The sequence below is a fragment of the Melanotaenia boesemani genome, chromosome 14 (genome assembly GCF_017639745.1).
Source record: "Melanotaenia boesemani isolate fMelBoe1 chromosome 14, fMelBoe1.pri, whole genome shotgun sequence".
Lineage (NCBI taxonomy): Eukaryota > Metazoa > Chordata > Actinopteri > Atheriniformes > Melanotaeniidae > Melanotaenia > Melanotaenia boesemani.
In genome coordinates, this window is record NC_055695.1 from 13,381,271 (window position 1) to 13,401,703 (window position 20,433).

The 20,433-nt window shown below is 37.2% G+C and overlaps 1 protein-coding gene across 3 annotated transcripts in view; it reads left to right on the forward strand.

Annotated features, from left to right (window-relative positions):
- Positions 1-20,433, forward strand: part of kdm4b (lysine (K)-specific demethylase 4B) — a 40,810-nt gene that overhangs the window by 814 nt on the left and 19,563 nt on the right. For all 3 annotated transcript variants that reach the window (XM_042006141.1, XM_042006139.1, XM_042006140.1), the window contains exons 2-8: positions 2,582-3,016; positions 3,580-3,755; positions 5,002-5,116; positions 5,350-5,543; positions 11,905-11,954; positions 16,287-16,390; positions 17,587-17,724. In XM_042006141.1, coding sequence (XP_041862075.1) covers positions 2,609-3,016; positions 3,580-3,755; positions 5,002-5,116; positions 5,350-5,543; positions 11,905-11,954; positions 16,287-16,390; positions 17,587-17,724 — 1,185 coding nt within the window. In that variant the 5' untranslated portion in view covers positions 2,582-2,608. The remainder of the gene's footprint in view (positions 1-2,581; positions 3,017-3,579; positions 3,756-5,001; positions 5,117-5,349; positions 5,544-11,904; positions 11,955-16,286; positions 16,391-17,586; positions 17,725-20,433) is intronic.

Consider the following 20,433-nt stretch of genomic DNA (forward strand, 5'->3'; position numbering starts at 1 on the left):
TGTATTATTACTTGTTAGCATTTGTGAATAGTTTTTTCAGAAGACTTTTTTATGTAATTATAAAACAGTATATTTAATTCAGCGAATATTGCTTAAAATAATGCATTTGTCTTTTATAAATCCATTGATTTTCCATTCACCTACATGGGAATGGACTGGATTTTCATGTTCTCAGCACAGAAGGGTTTTGTGTCTGATGCAAATGACTTTCTACGTAGTAGTCTCAATTTGTTTTGCGTTAAAGTAGGAACTCACAGTGCCTAAAGTATTAAAACTAGTGATATTTTAACAGTAACTTTTTTAAGGTTGTAAATGAAAACTTTACTTTGCTGTTGTATGTGGATTATCCTGGGGCTACACTTAACTTAAGTTAAAAAAATTTGCATCACATAAAAACAAATACAGGTGAAAGGCTTGTAAGGATGTGTTAAAAAAACTTTTATTTAGTGTACAAATTGTACTTACAATATGAAAAGAAAAAAGTCTAAAGCAAAATCAAAATGAAAGCAGAAGCATGCTGACTTTATACTATCATGTTTAGCTTTTTATTTATTTATTAACACATGCATAATTATAAATCAAATGTTTAGCAAATTAAGTTGGTGGGGAAGGAGTCAGTCTGTTACAGTTCATCCAAAAACTATTGAATCATTTTCATTATGAATTAAATATCTAATTATTTTCTCAATTTTTGCATGTTTAGTTTGTAAAAATAATGAAAAAAAATTATTATAGCCTCAGACCCAAAAACAACAAATTGCTTGATTTGATTTTCCATGTACATCCCATTGTAGCTGAAATTTAAGCACAAAAGTTTTCTTTGGGCATTTTGCAAGTCAAAAATGGTGATTTAGTCAGTGATTAGTGGTTAATGTTTACAGCTGCATTTAAGTCACAACTTCAGGTTTGTTCTCTTGTTTTGATAACAGTAAAACATTGAAATGAAAACAGCTGCTACCATTTTTACTCAGGATCTAGAGTCATAGTTTCTGACTTGTTCTGTTGTCTGATAATAGTATTGTATACAATGCAAATAACAGTTACTAATGTATAGTTTTAATAAATCATTTTTTAGAGAACTATTAATGTCTGACACTTGCCTGGAAATAACAATATGATGATATATAGCAAAGTACAGTTTTAAATTATTATTGTATAAATACTGTATACAGAAAATATCAGGACTAGTTTCCTGAGATATGTCTGTTCTATATTGCACATCTCTGTTGCAGACAGCCGCTGAGAAATAGTTTCTTCATTGTGTTTGGGTGACACCAATGTAACTGACAGGGTCTAAGTTGATCTTCAGAGAGATTACACCTGTTGCACCTGTTTGTGGGAAACTGTTCTTTTAATTTAACATCTTTTCGTAGAGACAAGGGAGTTTTTTAAGAAATGGTGAAGCATTGCAGTCACACCCCAACTCCAGCACACACACACACACACATTCAAATCCAACACAGATCCAGAACATTCACAAACACATATAAATGAGGAAGTAGGAGTGTTTTATACAACACTTGTCATGTTCTTTTGTAAAAAACTAAATGTTTCAGTATGATGATGAACTACTTCATAGATTTGTGACAAATGTGTGCTGGAGGCTTTATTCTTAAATGAAAGTGCATAATCATGGTAGACTTGTGTTATACCAGCTTTACCTAGATCATATGAAATAGACCTCATTTTTGTTTGAGTTCCAGACAAAAAGTTGTAATCTTTAGCTTTTCGTGCTCTTCTTATATTTACACCATTAAATTCACAGATGTTGGCTGTTGTGAAATGTTGTTTAACAGTGGTTTGCAAACAGCTCTGCGCGTCATTGCCAACTTCTTTATTACTAACAGGAAGGTAGTTGCATCTAATGTTGGAATTTTCATAATTCAAGACTGCTTGAAAATGAAAAAATAATGGCTCATTCCCTGAACTTTTAAATAAAGTAAACTTTATTGATACAGCATTGCAGGCTAAAATGGTATATATTCCAAATGTTTGCATGTTGAATATCTACACCCTGCAAAACCACAAAACACTTTCTTTTTTTTTCTTTAAGCAGGAGCACATCGTGTGCCACCATTTAGAGGAATTAATGGTTTGTTGCCAAACAAGGAAACTCAACACCCTGATGATTCCACCCAGTTTAGCTTGCATGACCAGTAATTTTAATTCATGCAGCAAATTGGTGTATATACATGTTCATCCAGTATTGTTGCGAAGAGATTTTTTTTTAATTTTATTTATCCTTTATTTAACCAGGAAAGTCCCATTGGTATTAAAAACCTCTTTTGCAGGGAGTCCTGGCCAAGAGGCAGCAAAAAGTATCAATTACAATTTTCATATTTCCTGGATTAGGAACACTCAAATGAAAGCACAGCTCACACACAAAACAGCCATATATCCATTGTAATTTAAATAACAAACTACAACAAAAATGTCAAAAAGAGAAGTGGTCTTGGTAGAGCTGTAAAGGTTCATTGTGTGCATGTATTATTTTAGTTTGTTGTTTATATTTATGTTTTGCTGTTAACGCTAACCTCAGTTCCTTGCATTTAAATAAAACATTTCTGATTGTTTCCTACAGGTTTACCTGCAATCCTTTAAAGACCTGATGGCTACCGACATGCCCATGGGCACCATGTCGGCTCCTAACCCTACCCCAGTCTCACTCCCTGATCCTGTCCCAGCCCCCTTTCCTGCTCTCAGCTCCAGTACAGATCAGGACCAGAGTTCCACCCAAGACCCAGCAATCACTGAAACCCCTGATCCTGCAGTGACCTCAGAGCACACCCCAGCTCACTCTACAGACCCAAATGTGGCACCACAACTTGTTCCAGGTTCTCAACTACCCTCAGTCCCTCCACTGGGACCCCTGCCACCACCCCTATCCACAGCCTCCGCCAAGAATCCCAGCTGCAAGATCATGACATTTCGGCCCACTATGGAGGAGTTCAAAGACTTTGCTAAATATATCGTCTACATGGAGAGTCAGGGAGCCCATCGTGCTGGCCTGGCAAAGGTAAGGACAGCAACCCCTCCTTTTACATACTCATTATAGTCCTCTGCAAACAAAGGCAATAGTCTTGTTTGCACAGCTTCATTCCCATTAGCAACTTAAGATATACAGTGTATTAAATGTCAGCTTACTACATTTAAGTGTTAACTTCATTTCCCCACAGCAGCGTCAAGCCAGATTTTAATATTTATATTTATTCTTTTTAATGTCTTACTTTTAATTATTTAAAGATCCGATGGCTACACACACACACACACACACACACACACACACACATATATATGTATATTATATAATTTATTATTCTAGAATAGGGGTTCACTGCTCTGTCTACATGTGTGTTGATGTCGGTGTGACTACATGTGAGAAAGATAACAATGAATTTTTTTTAAATTTTAGAATTTTTTTTTTATAAATGCTATGCTACTTTGATGTGTGAAGGCTTGTTTTATTTAATATGCATAAACTGTTTTGATCATGTAAAGCAGTTTGTGTTGCCTTTGGTAGGAAAAGTGCTTTATAAATAAAATTGATTTAATTTGATAACTACCACTTTTCATTTTCAGGTGATTCCCCCAAAGGGCTGGAAGCCACGCAAGTCCTACGACACTATTGAAGACATGGTCATTCCAGCTCCTATAATGCAGGTGGTGACTGGCCAGTCAGGTCTGTTCACTCAGTACAACATACAGAAGAAATCCATGACTGTAAGTGAATACCGCAAGTTGGCCAACAGCAAGAAGTAAGTAGGTCCCCAGTGATGTGGCGTCATTCATAAATAATACATAAAATTTGAACAGTTCATGTAGATTCTGTCCTTCATATAAAACAAAAGACAAGATCTTTTTAATTCTCCCCTTTTCCCTCTGGTTTGATGTTTACAAAAAAACATACATTCTGGCAACTGCTGACATTTTAGTTGTTAAGCATGATGTGTAAGAAATGGTTTTTGATAAATCAAATGTTAGCATAATGTTTGATTTTAGGAATTAGCAGCACGCACAAGAGCTTCAAGCCCAGATGTTTAATTTGATTTATGTTTGTCATGTAACTTTGCCAGAAAAAGTGTTTTCAGCTGAACTTTAAATGAGTCATTTGAACATTTTCAAAAATGGATTTATGGATTATTTAAAGAATTCTGACAAAGATGATTTCTTTTGGTTAACATAAGAAGTTTAGAAATAGGTCTTACTACAAAAATGTGTAAGTCTATTTTTATGCTATTGAAGGCAACCTGCAGCAGCACAAGAGTAATGAGCCGCCATGTAATCCGCACCAGACAAGCCTTTTTGCTACACTTTCAGGTGTGGCCTGATAAGATAATTAGAGCAATTAGGTACATGCCACACGTGTTTAATGTTGCACTGCTGCTGCAAGGACAGTAGAGATGCACTGCTTCTAACACTATTACTGTTACTATTTAACACTGTTAAGACTTTAAAACCTACTATAGACCTCTGTACTATACTAAGTTGTGTGCTGCAGTTTAAAGTAGTGTTTTCCACCCTCTAGTGGCTTTAAAATGCTTTTGCTTGAGTTAATATTATTCAATTGTATATTTACTGACATTAATGGTAATTGTAAAGTAAACAAATGATAGCACTTAGTAAATCCTGTAGTTGTGTGTTTATTTAAATGCAGTGTAGCCATTATGTTTTTATCCGTCACTCTATAACCTGCTAATATAATGTTAGACTTGGGTTTGGACTTGATAGTCTCACGGTCTGCGCATTAAACATGATTCTGTTGTTCATCTGGGTCCCTGGATGCTAAAAAAAATTTGTGCAATTGTCCTTACAATTTGACAGTTTGTTGGATCCATCCAATACAAGTAGAAGTTAAAAAAACTTCCTATTGATTGAGAAGTCAAACATTTGTGTAGTTCATGCTTTTGGATGTTTGAGGGTTTAGCTGACGTGCTTTTTTTTTTTTTTGTTTTTTTTTTTTTAAACACGTTTTAATTGTCACTGTTCCTGTTTTGTCTTTAGGTACTGCACCCCGCGCCACAAAGACTTTGATGACCTTGAGCGAAAGTACTGGAAGAACCTGACATTTGTGTCACCTATTTATGGTGCTGATGTTAGTGGCTCTATCTATGATGAGGTGAGGGTTAACACTCTTAACGCTTCTTTATTATACAGCACCAATCAAACGCATCTCCCAATTTTATATAAAAATGAGAAATGTGATATAAAGACAACCAGATCAATAATCAAAGAGCATGTGCTGATGTAGCTAATTCCAGCACCATCTGGTGGTCTGTGATCTGCCTCAAAAAGGCTTCAAGTGGCATTTCTGTGCAGATTTATCATGAGAATGCATGGTATTTTTTCCAGGACATTCAAGAGTGGAACATTGGCCGGCTCAACACACTACTGGATATGGTGGAGCAGGAGTGTGGTATTGTCATTGAGGGTGTCAATACTCCTTACCTGTATTTTGGCATGTGGAAGACCACCTTTGCATGGCACACTGAGGACATGGACCTCTACAGCATCAACTATCTGCATTTTGGGCAGCCCAAATCCTGGTCAGTTATAGTTTTCTTTTTGAAAATACACACACACACACACAATCAGAGTGGCCTTAGGGCTGTCACTTGTTTAAAAAAATGAAAGATTGACATAATCCCCTCCTATGATGGGATTATTAGAAAATATCTTTTCTCAGAATGACCCAACATTTTCCTTTTTCTTCTTCCAGATGTTTATTCAAAAGAAAAAAAAAAGGCAGTACGCTCATGTTAATGACAGCTGTAGCAGCAGAAAGCAAAATCTAGTTTGACGGTTTATCCTAGCAGTGCAAAGGTTTTAGAAATCAAAGCTGGAAAAGCAACAGAGACGTGTAAAGAAGCAGATTAGTCTTTAATACAGAGACATGAACACATGAGCACTCCTTTCAGGGACTCCAGTCAATGTGGCAATTTATTTATTTTTTTGGTCATTGTCCTATGATATATACATATGTTACATTACATCTATATATGTATTTTTTTTTTTAATATTCTGTGTTTAAAGGACAGTATCACCCCACACATGTAATGTAGATTGTGCAGCAGTGATACGTATTTCTCCTCAGGAATAATCTTTATCTGAAAGCAGAGAGAAGTGTCTTCAAACTGTACTTCCCCAGAACCTGACACAGTTAAACTCACCACAGTGACGGTTTTCTCATTGCACAGTCTGACTTTCCATTGCATATGTGTAAGAATTGCTTCCAATCTTATTTTATTTTTATTCCATTTTTATCTTAATGTGCTCTTTAATTGACTTTTCTTCTCTGTGTTAGGCTGTGTTTATAAGCGTTTGGCTGGTTACATCATATCAATAAGAAGTGTTAGGGATTTAAGTTGACATTTTGCTTTATGCTTTCTGTTGTTAGCATCATCTTTACATTTGCCTCTGTCCTTTATGTTACACATAACTGGAAGCACCTGGTTCTTGAGGAAAATCACTTTTTTTCCCTTAACCTTCATTGTCTTTTGATTGATTTTTTTTTTCCTGTGTGTGTGTTTGTGTGTGTGTGTGGTTTTTTTTTTTGTTTGTTTTTTTCCCCATCTTGTCTTTCCCTCCATGTTGTTTTCCATCTCAGGCTCCCCAGGGGAGGGGGGGTGCAGAGCCAATCCAGCTTTCTGAATTATAGTTTTATAACTGGGTGTGTGTGTGTGTGTGTGTGTGTTTGTTTCCAAGCCTTTCTTCTATATTTGCCTCTCACCTGTCTTCTTTTTCTTCACAGTATGCTTTCCCCCTTCCTGTCTACCTCCCGGTGTGCTGTAGGATCTGTGTGTGTTAGAGCCCTCCTTCTCTGTGATGTGATCTCATTAGAATCATTGATTTTGTTTCCACGCTGCTCACCAAGAGCAGGCATGCTTTGATAGAACTTAGCGTCAAAGTATGAGCACATCTGTGGATGAAAATGACATTCATCAAGCTACACAGAAACATTTCTAGAACAAAATCAGCAATGTTTTGAAGTACCAAGCAGTCTCTTAAGAGATTGTGTGAACTATACTTATATATGTAGAAAGACATGGAAATCCTTACATGGTGCTAAGCAATGTTGTTCATCCAGTCACTAACATTAATTGCACCTACATGCCACAGCAAACTCTGCATTGAGAGAAAACTGATCACAAAGAACAGTTCACTAAATGAGCTAAATGTCTGCATTTGCTGCACTGGTTATTTTTATCTTTTTCTTTCAGTGCCCATCTTGGGTCCAGTAGCGTTACTAGGCTGAAACACTGAACTAGGATAGAAAAAACATGGGGAAAAAAGGGCTTTTGTAGCTTTTTAATATAGTGTTATTTGCATGGTCTTGGCTTTTTTTCCTTTAATTATTTCATGGGAGACATTTAGCTGTTAATAGAACTAGAGTAAAAAGACAACATAAAAATTGAGGTGACAAATGCAAGTGTCTTTTGCAGTGCTGTTACCCATTAAGAGATTTTGGTTACCTTTAAAGCTCGATTGGTCTTTTAAGTGAGGTGGAAAAAATAACAGAGATGATCACCTACTATTTAAAAATAAATAAAGCAGGACAGTGATGATTTTTTTAACTGGTACTTAAAGTTTAGATCATAATGTCTACAAAACAAGACTGTATATTAGTTCAAACATTAATGTGTAGTAATGATTGAACTTTTTTCAAAGACATTTGTGTCACAAATGTCACATTTTTTCCCTTATTTTATTGCCATTTACTCAGGCTTAGTAACAGACACCATTTTTTTACACTGGGAATATATTTGCTTAGGTTCTTGTATGTCCGTAGATATCCGTAGATACAAAGAACATGCATATTAACCTTATTACAGAGCAATTCTTCTTTTACTTTGGGTATGTCTTTTTAGGTGTTTTTTAGGGCCTATAAGGTTTATGTTTGCTGTAGTGGGGAATGATGAATGTATTAGCTTGGAAGACTTAGAATATTGTCAAAAAACAGTCAAAGCACAACTGTTTAGTTGCACAGCAAGTATTAAGGGCGTATTAGTTTCCTAGTGTAAAAAGTCTGTTATAATGACTTTAATGGACATGTACATACACTACCGTTCAAAAGTTTGGGGTCACTTTGCCATGGGATTCAATAGGGAAGTGACCCCAAACTTTTGAACGGTAGTGTATGACACTCACTATATAAGTTTTTATCATTCTTGTACAATTTGCCATTTTAGGTTTTATTGCTCTTAAGTTCTCTTTGTCTTAATTTTTTTAACATTTGTCTCTCCTTGCCATATTTTTATTTTTTGAAACTTAATAATTTTTTACCTTTTATACTAGCAGGTGATAGGGTAATTACAGGCTGTTAAACAGAGCATGCTCCTATAAAACACACATACATGCTCTCTTTGTCTTTCTGTTCCTCTCCTCTCATGGTGCAATCGTTTGTGAAATTAAGTGTATTCCCCCAGCAACTCTGCTCCCATCAAAGTCACCCACTATAACTACTACTCCTCCTTATACACACTAGTGAATGTGTAGAGATCACATCCATGGCTGCCAGTCACTTTCTTCCTGTCTACATCCCTCCATCATTCTTTCTTCTTTCTTTTCAATGCTGAAAGCCTCTCAGTCACCTCTTTATCCCAACACACAACAGTACTTCTGCTGTCAGATGAAAGATTAGCCTCTGAGCATGTAAGGGGAATAGTAGGAAAAGGCTAGCATAAGAGAATAGAAATGGATATTTTTTAAATGAAGCCCAGCCGCATTTTGCTGGGAAGAAAGGACTTATGATAAATCCGTCCATTCACCACCCTCTCTGTAGTCCAATAGGTTTGAACCATTCTCGTTTGAAGTGTCTCAGAGGAGAGAAGTGAAGAGCTAAAGATCCACATTAGATGTATTGGTACTGCTGCTCGGAGACTGGCTGGGATGATCTTAGCTTTAAATTAATGTATTTTGTTACTAAAAGTGCATTTTCTGGCTATCATTGTTTTCTCAGGTTAAAATCTCCCACAGTTGTTACTGTGTTTTACAAAAAAAAAAACATTTTGGATTTGGAAGTATTGGAGCTAAAAAAAAAAATGTGCACCCTAATATCAATATATTACAGATTTGATGTCTAGGAAGCAGGAAAATAACATCCGATCTGAAATGTATGTTATCCACTTTCTCATCAGTTATGGGTTCATCAGAAAATATCGTATTACAGCATATTTTTAATGAAACAAAGTTAAGTATGGGTGCCACAAATATATTGTAATTTTGTGTTAAACATTGTCCATGCTGTGATAACTCTTATCCCATCATGTTCAAATCATTCTCATCAGAAAGGTGTAAAAGTTTTAAGGTGATTAAAGTTTTAAGTATTAATTTCATATGTGCAGTTTTAAGTTTCTCTCTGCTGCTAAAGTGAAGTGTGTTGCTGCCATGGTAACCATGGTCATTGGAAGAAGGAGAGTGCAGAAAGCTACATGCTGAACGGTTCATCTTATTTAGTTTGTAGCTTGTAAGCAGGGTTTGTCTGAGACTTTCCTTGTGCAGCATTTTGAATTTGCACATTTAGACAGAAAACTCGGACAATGCAAACTAGCTGCATAACCTTTTAAAGAAATGATAAAACGTAGTAGAAAATGTATTTACTTCTGAAGAACATGGATATGAAGACAGCCGACTTAAGACCCCCATGTTAAAAGATTTATCGAACAGATCTATGGGATGGTCCCAACATGACTTGAGGAATTATGTCACAATGAGTGCAGTATCCGCTAAATGCAGGAATTATGTTTTGAGCTGCATTGCCATTAAAATATTGGACACAAATGTTTGCATAGAAGTGATTTGCATGTACAACAAACAATATTACATTAAAAAAAGCTCTTGTTGCAGCTTTGCAGATAACACCTGAAAGACTTGGTGTGCAATAGAAAACCAGTGTTGCAGGGCTGTTTGAACGACTTGTTTGGTGAAACCACAATGTGAAAGGGTAAACGAGGTAGAGTCACGCCTATGAAGAGACAAAGTCTGAGGGCTTTATGTGGTCATATTGGCACTAGAGAACGCCTGCTGGGCACATGCAGTGTGAGGTAGATAATGAAAAATCATAACCCAAGGTCAGGTTTGATTTGAATAAATGCAAAGTTCTCAGTTATCTCTGAAGGATAATGGGACCTGCCAGCAGTCAGAAGTTATTACTTTTTTATTGTTTTTGTCTTACAGCCACAGGACAATTACTCTGATCGTATAACCTGATTAATTTTTGCCTCAGCCATTATGCATAAGAGTGAAAAACATACATTCGCAGTGTGTTCTTTGTGTACAGATTTGGGGGGAGACAATGTGTAAATTTAATGAATTTACCCTATAGTGATCAGGTAAAACTCTTGGGATGACTATTTAAATTCACTACATTTTGTTTAGTCAGAATTTTATTTAGTTGTCTGCTGATTACATTTATTACCTGATTTTGATAATGAACCTTTGGTGTTTATTGATCATATTGTTGTTCACAAGCCCTTGATGATTGTTGAATGCTCATATAAAAGTGATAATACACTGAGATGACTTTGACCATGTGAAGGTCTAAGTTTTTGTCTACAGGTGGCAGTATGGCTCCATGTCTTTGGCAAGTCTTGCTGAGATAGACGTTGTATTTTACTTTTGTTCTGTTTATTTTTTTTTATCTCTCTCTCTCTATGTCCTTCTCATTTTTCTTTTCTTTCATTAACAGTTGTTGCCTCTCACCATCCCTGCCTTTCTTCTTTTCTTACTTTATTTCTTAGTTTGTTTCAAGCACCCATGTTGCTCAGCAAGAAAGGAGAGTTGTAGGGTTTTTCCACCCATACTTCATTGCCTTAGGTCTCTGGAGGATTATACAACCCACAGGAAATAATTGCAGTTATAAAGAGTATGTAATATCTTCACAAATGAACAGATTAGAGTTGAGCTTGCTGACTCCCTCCCACTCAGGTATACAAATAAATTTGCTTTCTAAATGCAGCATCTGACATTTGGGGAAATGCTTCATACTTTACAGTGCCTACCTCCTGTTATACCAGCATAAACACACTTGATATGGTAATACCTAACTCTGCAGCAACAGAGAACCAAAGCCACTGGGTTTTGTGTTTGTACAGTAATGAGGTAGAAGATGAAAAGATATTAAATCATGGTGAAACACACAAAGTGTGGGTGTTGGCATATTTGTACAGGTTTTTCACTTTAAAAATAAAGCATTAAAATGAAGATACTGTTGTTCAAAGCAGTGTGAGCAAAGGTAATGATGCCATCCCTCTGATATGAATAAGAAAATTGAAAATGAGTACATGAGTAAAAGAACTTTTAGAGAGGGATAGTAAGGGATTAGTCACGGACAATTTAATTTCTTAAACTGCTAAGTGCCAAGGGCTGAGAAATGACCCAGCACTCCCAAAACAGTGATTTCACCTGTTCCTGTCCTTCACCGACTATTTTATCTGTTCCATCACACCCCCCCCTTCTTATTCTTTCTACTCTCCTTCAGAACACAAGTTATTTTATGTATCTCAGGTGTAGATTCATTTAGCACACCTTATAGAGATTGACAGAGTTGTGTCAGTTTTAATGTTTAATTAATATCCTTACGTAAGGTATGAATTTTATCCTTGGGATGTTTTTTGCCTTCCACTTTTTCCCTCTCTTTTGCCTTAGATAACCAGCAAAAGAGCTCTGCAGACATAGAACATAGCTAGCTAACAATAAACTTACACTCCTGATTATACATGAATATCATTATTTCTTTTCATGGACAACATTTGTGGAGGAGCAATATGAATGATAGAAATTTAAACTAATTAGGTGGCAGAATACTGTTTACTACAGTTTGCTTTTCACTTATGAAATCAAGTTTCTGTTCCTCTTGTTCTCTTGGTAATATACCAAACTGATCACATTTTCCGTCTTTCTCTGCAGGTACACTATCCCACCTGAACATGGCAAGAGGCTGGAGAGGCTGGCACAAGGTAAGGACCTGCTTTCTGTTGATAACCATTAGTTGTTCTTTTGTTGTTGTTGGATATGTTTAGCTGCTTCCTTGCTTTTGCTGTTCTGAGTAGTGTGCATTAAGTGTAAAAGACTGTTATGCAGACTCTTTAAGATAATATAAATGCTGCTTATGTAACATATTCACAGAGTGCACAGCACCATGCTGTCATATCATTTGTGCTGGCCCTCTGTTGTATGAGAGAGGCTGGATAGTTCAGTTGGCAGAGCATCTGTCTTCAGTGTTGGATATGTTACTCTTTAGATTTGTACTAATTAGTTAAGTCTTTGTTGTGGTTTGCTTAGATAGTTATTTTATTTTTCCCCTTTTGTGTCAAAATGGCCTGATCAGCCAGTATATGGTTTCCCTCGTGTGTCAGTTTTTGAGGTTAGTTATTGTTTTAATTTCCTATGTTGAAGTTTGTTTTGTTGACTTCTTTTATGGGCCCAGAACTATCATCTTTAGAAGTTATGTTTTTTGTTGCAAGAGATCTTTTTTTCTAAAATTTCCTGTGCCTCTCTGGTTTTTTGGCTCTGTCCCTGGTTTTTCAGCCAATCTGGAGTCAATATTAGTTTTGTACTAAGGTAGTAACAAGCTAACATTTATGCTGCTGTTGCTCTAATGTCGTTGCTAACATCGGTGCTAACATTAGATTTTATATTACAGTGACTAACCTCTCCAGGTGTGTTTTAAGGTGGATGAAGGTGGGTGTGTGGGATCCAACGTCCTAGACTTTCATACCACAGACGTTCCAGTTTGCTGCCCTTATACCGGTCCCTTTTTATTAAGTTTTTAATACCCAAAACTGACAATGGCGCTGCAGCAACAGTTGTGTTCTTTGGTGCTGCCAATGTTTTAACTGATTGCTCGAATATTGTGTGCATGTCTGTGATGTTATGTCAGTGTTATGTCTGAAGAAATGACAGCAGACAAGAGATCGGACAGAAAGAAGATCATGAAGAAAGGAAAAAAAAAAAGATTGTTCTCGAGTCTCAAATCACGAGTCTGAGTTTAGTGTCAAATCTTTTGAGTGCGAGTGCAAGTCGAGTCCAGGGCTGTGTCCGAATGTGCACCCTATTCCCTACGTAGTGCCCTATATAGGGGTCATGCCATTTTGTCAATGTGTCCGAATTGAGAGAAAAAAGTTGTGCACTCAAAATTTACCCAGAATGCATCTTGAAAAGTAGTGAGCATCGATGGTCACTAGATGTGCCAATATAGACCACAATGCATTGCGGGCAGAAGCTCAACATGGCGCAAAGAAGTGAAAAAAATCAAGCGGCAAACAACAGCAAACAAACAAAGAACAAAATACAACATAAGGAATAAAAGGGAAAATATTTACACACAACTTTGGACTGGATTTGGAATGACATCTTGGCACACGTTGTGGTTGCCGTGTTGACGGCTGATAGTCGCTTGGTTTGCGGGGAGGAAAAAAGAGGCAGCTTCGTGTCCGAAATGCCAAGAGAATGAGTCCACTATGTAGTGTGCTATATAGTGCAGCCATATGTAGTGAACGAGGGGTTAGGGAGTAGGGTGGACATTCGGACACAGCCCAGATCTTATAGCCATTCTGTTTTGCTTTTTGGGGACAAAATAAGCCTCATTTCATTCCCCCTGTTTCTATTCAAACACCCCTCCTCACCTCCTCTTTATCCCTATATTGAACAGTAGGTATTAGCTTTAGTTTTGCATGTTACTCAGAATAAAGTAAAAGATAGAGATAAAGAGTTGCCCCATCCAAGGCACATTATAAAAAAAAAAAAAAACAAACAAACAAAAGAAAAAGGCTCAGAACAAATTAGTCTACTACCATATACCATCCATTCATACTAAAGGGACTTGCATATGTAATAGACACGTTAAAGTGGCCTGGCATGCAAAAAACAAAAAAGAAAATCATTTTTCACCAAAAACCGCATCATTCTAAGCTGTCCCATCAATCCGAGTCTGGTCCAAAGCAAGCGACGTTGTTTGGTTCTGTGTTGTTGGACTGTTGCATGTATGTAGCAGTTCTTATTGATGTGTAAACATGCAAAAGGTCCTGTTTCCAAGGTTGGCACTCGTCATCATGTAAACCAAGGGAAGCTCGACACAGATTGCTTACGGAGATAGTGGCACACAGTCCAGTCTGACATTGCAAAAAAAAAAAAAACCTGATTGACCAGTCCATGCATAAACATGGAAGGAAAAACATGGCTCACCCATGAAAGTATTTTCCAAAAACTAAAAAAAAGAAGCATGTGGACATTAGACAAAAAAATTTATAGAAACGTGCATTTTTTTTTATTTTAACACCACATTCAATCTCTCTTTCTGATATTTCCTTGTTTTGCTTTATTGAAGACTTGCTTGATTGGGTTAGATTTGGGTAAATCAAGCCAACATATTATAAAATACATATTCAATGTCAACTCCAGCATTACTCTTTCAATTAGACTGCAGCCTTTCCCTTTTCTTATCGAAGCAGCTGGCAGTTGAAGGGTGAAGCAGTACCAGCAGCATTTAACAAGCACCCACTGACCTATCAAAGCCTTAGTCGGCACACACGGCCACCTGTTGAGGTCCTAAAGTGACAGCTATGAGTGTAACAGGAATGCCAATTTGGACTGGTACAATGCTGTTGTTACTTGAAAATTTCTTTTCAAATATTTGACACAGTGGCAGCTATAACTGCATTATTTCACTAATATCTTTAGACTTTTGTTGAAGGGTGGACGAGATGGAAGCAGAGGGTGTAGGGTTTAAGACAGCAAGTTAATTCTCAAACTCAGAAAGGACAGAATGAAGCCGTTTAAGTTAATATTACCCCGTGGAGAGCTCAGAGAGCCAGCTGCATTTTAATAAGGATTAATACCCGTTCTCTGTCGGCGCATTATTCACCTTTATCAGCTCCAACAAGCAGGCATGCAATGAGAGTGTAGGCTCCCTCTCTCCCTCTTTGGCTTTGTAGGGTGGAACAGAGGTTGAAACAAAGCAGTGAAAATAAATGATGAAATAGGTGCCAATTATACTGTCAGTCACATTGAAGTTTAACAGGATGGAGGCTTAGATGCCCCCCTTCCCAAAAGGGACTAGTAGATACAGATAGTAAAGAGTGGGAGGATGTGTGATGGTGAATTTTTGTTTTGTTTGTATGTTTTTTATTATGCAGAGGCTGTATGAGATAAGTGAGCTTTTGTTTAAGCAAGCAAGTTGTGGCTTTAAAAGTTAAAAAGTCACATGTATAATGATCTCAAAGCTGTCTGTGCCTTTTAAACCCATAAGAGCCCGACGTGACATATTTATTACATACAGTTTCTGAGACATTTTGCTTCAATTTATGGTATAAACTTTGCTCAAAATCACAATCTGATACTTGTCTTCTGTCCCCTAATAGATACCCAGAAGCTGAAAACCACATAATATTTTTAATATATCACATGGTAATAAATGGTAGATTTTTTCATAAGTCGTGCCTTAATGGGTTAAAGAATTCCGTTTTTGTTTTAAAAAAAAAAAATAATGCAATTTTGGTAATTTAAGGCAGCTAGACAGGACTTTGTTGGTGCATTTGCACAATACAGTTTGAAAGCTCTAACAACCAGGATTCAAGATTAATTGTATTGCAAGAACCAAATGAGTGTACAATATTATCCTCTGTCTTTCAGTGTTGCTTAGTGTTAATCTTTTAAAATTAATAGTGTGTTTTAAATAAAGCAAGTCTTGAGGCAAAGATTTTCTCTTGCGCTGAATGAGATCATAGCTTTCTGAGGTGACAGCATCCAGTTTCATTTTAATGCTGCCACGTTCCTTCATTTCATAGTGAAGTCCATCAAATTTACCCTGAAATCTAACCTGGAGGCACACAATCAGTGCATTTACAGGCACTGTGATAATGTGATTATATCACACTCAAGGCAGTAAATTAATTTATTTCTGTGTCAAAGGGAAACCAGATTTCCTTTTTGCTTGTTCTGGGATTAACAGTAATGTGATAAACACGGCTATGTTTCAGCTACAGAGAGCTTCTCGATGATGGGTGTCTAAAATACATTTAAAATATATAAAGGATGCTTAGAAATCTATATAACGATTAAAAATAATCAAACTTCTTCAATACTTGTAAAGATGTCTGATGATCTGAAGCCTAAATATGAAATCAGGTTTTTTTTTGTCCTATACAATCTATGTATGCATTACCAGCATCCTTTTATTTCTAATGGACACTCACAAGCTGTAGTTTATTGTTTATGCCATTACAGCACAATCTGGGTTTCTAGGTGGTTACATGCTCTTGTTAACTTGTGCACACTGTCATCCCCTGCAGGCTTCTTCCCCGGCAGTTCCCAAGGCTGTGACGCCTTTCTTCGCCACAAGATGACACTGATTTCTCCTTCTATCCTAAAGAAATACAGCATTCCCTTTGACAGGGTGAGTGGCAAATCATCCATGCATACACCATCAACACAGTCAATATATGTATAAGTTAAAGCTCTTTCTCTTTCTTTTTTCTTCCATTACATAATCAGTCATGAGAGTTACATTAGATGAAGTCACATAAATAAATTGATATGGCATTATTCGTTTATCTTCATCCATTCATCTTCAGCCTCAGTAGCCACAGTGATGACCACGATGACAAGACTGATATCTGAATACCGAAGAAGGGAAATCATGTATTTTTACCTGCTGTTCTACGTGGGGTTGTTTTAAATTGCAGAAGAGGTGGGCTTGTTGTGAATAAAGAAAATCTCGTGTGTCTGTCACAGGAAATTAATTGGCATCTTTTCACCTTTCTGTATTTTGTTCTGTTCAACTCGCTGTTCAGTCCTCCACAGTGCCAAAAATGTAATGGAAAGGTTGAAGGAGATAAAAAAAAAAGGCATCTAAAGTTTCCCACAACCATCAAAAAGGCCCCCTCCCCTCACCCAACCTGTATCATCCCCTTCCCTCCAGGACGTCATTATCACAGTGAACATGTTACTTGTTAAACATCTTCAGTATCTTTTACTGTTTCGTGTGTAAAAATAAAAATTTTTCTGCCTCTGTGAAGAGAAACGTTGGATATGTTGAGGAAGTTTATCTCCTGCTTTCAGCCCCTACCTCCTTTTTTTTTCTCTTCATGCCTGTCTCTTCGTCTGGCTTGCTGCATCTCTTGATCGAAGGCTTCACAAATATGTTGAGATCCACAGTCATATACATTGGGCTTACGTTTTGGGTGCAACAGGCAAACAGAGAATGTGCTTGTCCTCACTTTCTTAAACATTCTCAGAAAAACACTGAGCTTACAGGAAGACGTGCAACACTGGAAGCAGCAGTCACGTTAAAGTCAGAAAAGTTTAGGAAGAAGTTGGTTGTCTGGAGCTGAAGTCCTTGTTTATCTTTCAAACCTTAATGGCAGTGTTGTCTTTCTGTGACTCATCAGTAATAAGAGAGTGTTTTGCACTTCCTGAAATCAGAACGTCATGAGTCATACCTGCACGAAATTGTCTAAATGGATTGAAGCCATGCCTACACCATTAATAATTTCAGCACTCAGGCAAAAAATAGGATTGTGCATAAAAAGTCAAGAATCTGTTAATATTCTGACATTTTTAACCTTTCTTTTCTCATCTGTATATGCACAGATAACTCAGAATGAAGGAGAGTTTATGGTCACTTTTCCTTATGGCTACCACGCTGGTTTCAACCACGGCTTCAACTGCGCCGAGTCCACAAACTTTGCCACTCTTCGCTGGGTGGACTATGGCAAGAATGCGGCCCTGGTAAGAAAATTCAGATCAGCAGGTTATTTCAAACTTGCTGCACAGAGAATAACACACATGAACGTCTGACCTTGTGTTAACAGTTTTAGCAGTTATGTTAGCAATATTGTGAAATGTTTATTTTTGTTGACTTGAAATCTTTTGGAGTAGTGGTAAGTGTGTCGGTTTGGGAAGCTGTAGTACAACTGTTTCCGGAAAAGCTAAGACTTTATTAATAGTAAACATTGAAGATTATAAATATGTGACATGTGAAACAGGAATTGATATATGTCTGTGTTAGTACGACTTTTAGCCGCTACTTATCTTAATCATCATAAAAATACTCTGCAGACAAATGGAGACCTCAAATAAAATTTCCTCCCATGTGATTCAGAAGCAGCTCTGCAGTTTTCCTGCTCTGTTTGCTTCTCTTAAGGGATGAAGTAGTAGATCATATCAAAATATAAGAGTAGTTTCTACATCTCTGTTGCACACCATCTGTTACCAACACTAACTGTACCCTTGCATCCTCACACTGACGCAAACTGCCTCTTTGCTTGTGGGCTTTTAAGCATGACATTATCAAGGCATGGGTTTGTTGTTGAAAGAAGCACAAATGCAGTGTCCTCTCGAAGAACCCCCCTTTATTCTGTATATTCTACTATATTTTCTCTGCACTCCTTGTCCCTCTCTTTCTCATTGCATTTATGTGTGTGTGTGTGTCCAATTCTCCCTGCTTTCCTCTCTACTTGGCTGCATGTCAGATTTATGAGGTGCCAGTCTGCAGAAGTACATCTCCCTCTCTTCTCACTCTTGCTCATTTTTAGCCTTCCTATTTTACCCATGTGGCCACATGTAATTTAAGAACCCGTAGTCCAGGCTCTGATCCTTGGGGGAGCATCTCCAGAACACTTTGTTTCAGTTTGATAAAGATGAGTGCTCATTTTTGCACTACTAACGTATACCTACATATCTATAGTGTCCAGCGTTCTTTATCTTTATGTTTCATAGAAGCATTTTCACTCTGTTTTAGCGACACTGTTCAGAGATTCTGCTGTTAAAAGAGCTGGATGATTTTACAGAAAATCGTGCTGAGAAGTAATCTTACCAATTCAGTAAGCCTTGATACATTCATAATTTTTCCCTGATAAAAAGTAATTTTATTAAATACAAATTAGCCTTCAGATCCAGGTTTAAAATACTAAAATGTCTTCTCACTGAATAGCCCTCAAGAACTATACCCATGCTTCAGTTACCCTTTTTCTTAGCTATTTTTGTTTCTTTTTAGCAATTCATGATGCGTTATTTCTAAATAGCTCACCCAAACCAACCATTTGCTTGGCAACAATCAAGCCTCTCATTTTCTCTCAGGCTTCCTCTTAACTCCCTCATCTTTTTTTTTGTGTCTGTTTTGGCTCAAACAGTCATCCATTAGCTCATTTGGCTGTCTCTTCTCCTTTTCCCGCCTACCAAGCTCTTTTCTGTCAGCACCAAACAGGACAGTGAACGATGGGGCTCAGTATTGAATTTGTCACCGTTTTGGGGCTGCCAGTACACTATAGTGGGGAGGTGAGACGGGGAGCTTGACCATGCCTTTTTTCCCGGTCTTATTGAATGCATGCTCCTCAAGTGCTGACCAGTCTGTCTGACTTACCAGCCAAATACACACCTGCGTTTAAAGTAGCCCTGTTGTCAGCACTCTATTTTTTTTAACGTGTCGCGTATTCATTTACTTCTGTTGTATAAGGAACCAAACCAACTGAAATGTATGTTGTAATTCACAGGTTCAGCGGCTTGTACATAGTCCATCACACAGTTCTATGCAGATTGAACAAAAATTGTCTAAGCCCTGTCATCCTTATTAAAAATTGTACGTATGACATAAACAAGCAGATAACTTGCACATGGAATAAAAAAAGTTTTGCACAAGTAGCTACAATGGTTTACAAATTCTACACTGTTTGCTAGACAGCATAGAGTATTGAGCCCTCTGAAGAACTGAAGGTGGAAAAACGGATCCTCCAGCTTATTGCAGTTATGGCTGCCACACCATTATGCTGCAGAGAGTAAACAGTTTGTCTTCTGAGTCTGCTGAATTCTCAGTGAAAGCCTCTCTCTGTTCATTTGGTGCTCAGTCAGTGTTTGCCGCTGCTCCTTTAGGATTTCAGGGTGATTTTTCTGTCTGGGAGAAGAGCTGAAATCATCCTCCCTGCTCTCAGTTTAAATCACAGCACTTTTTCTCCTCGATAGTCAACTGTAGATGCCTCGCTCCATAGTTCTGTTTATGTTTGCTGACTTGCAGATTCTTACAATACTTCATGTCCACCTTACAGTAAGTTCATGGTAATCGGTTAAAAAATGTGTTATTTAAGTTGTTGGTTATTTAACAGAGAAGCATAATTGTTCCTGTGTTTATGAGAATTTCTCAGCTAATACAACAAAGATAGAATGCAAACATTCATGTCACATTAGAAACCTGTGATTTTATTCATAATGGTTTCAGTGTTAGTCAGGTGAATAGAAGCATGAACACATTTACACAGTTGGTCCTCATGAGATTTTAACTAGCCCACAACAGGCCTATGGCACACTGCAAATAATGCAGTGTGCCATAAATCTGAACATTTTGAATAAACAATTAATCTTCTGCAGCTGGCATAGCAATAACATGCCAGACTGATGGGTATCAATGTAAAATTTAAAAAAAAAAAAAAAAATCACTTAACCTGG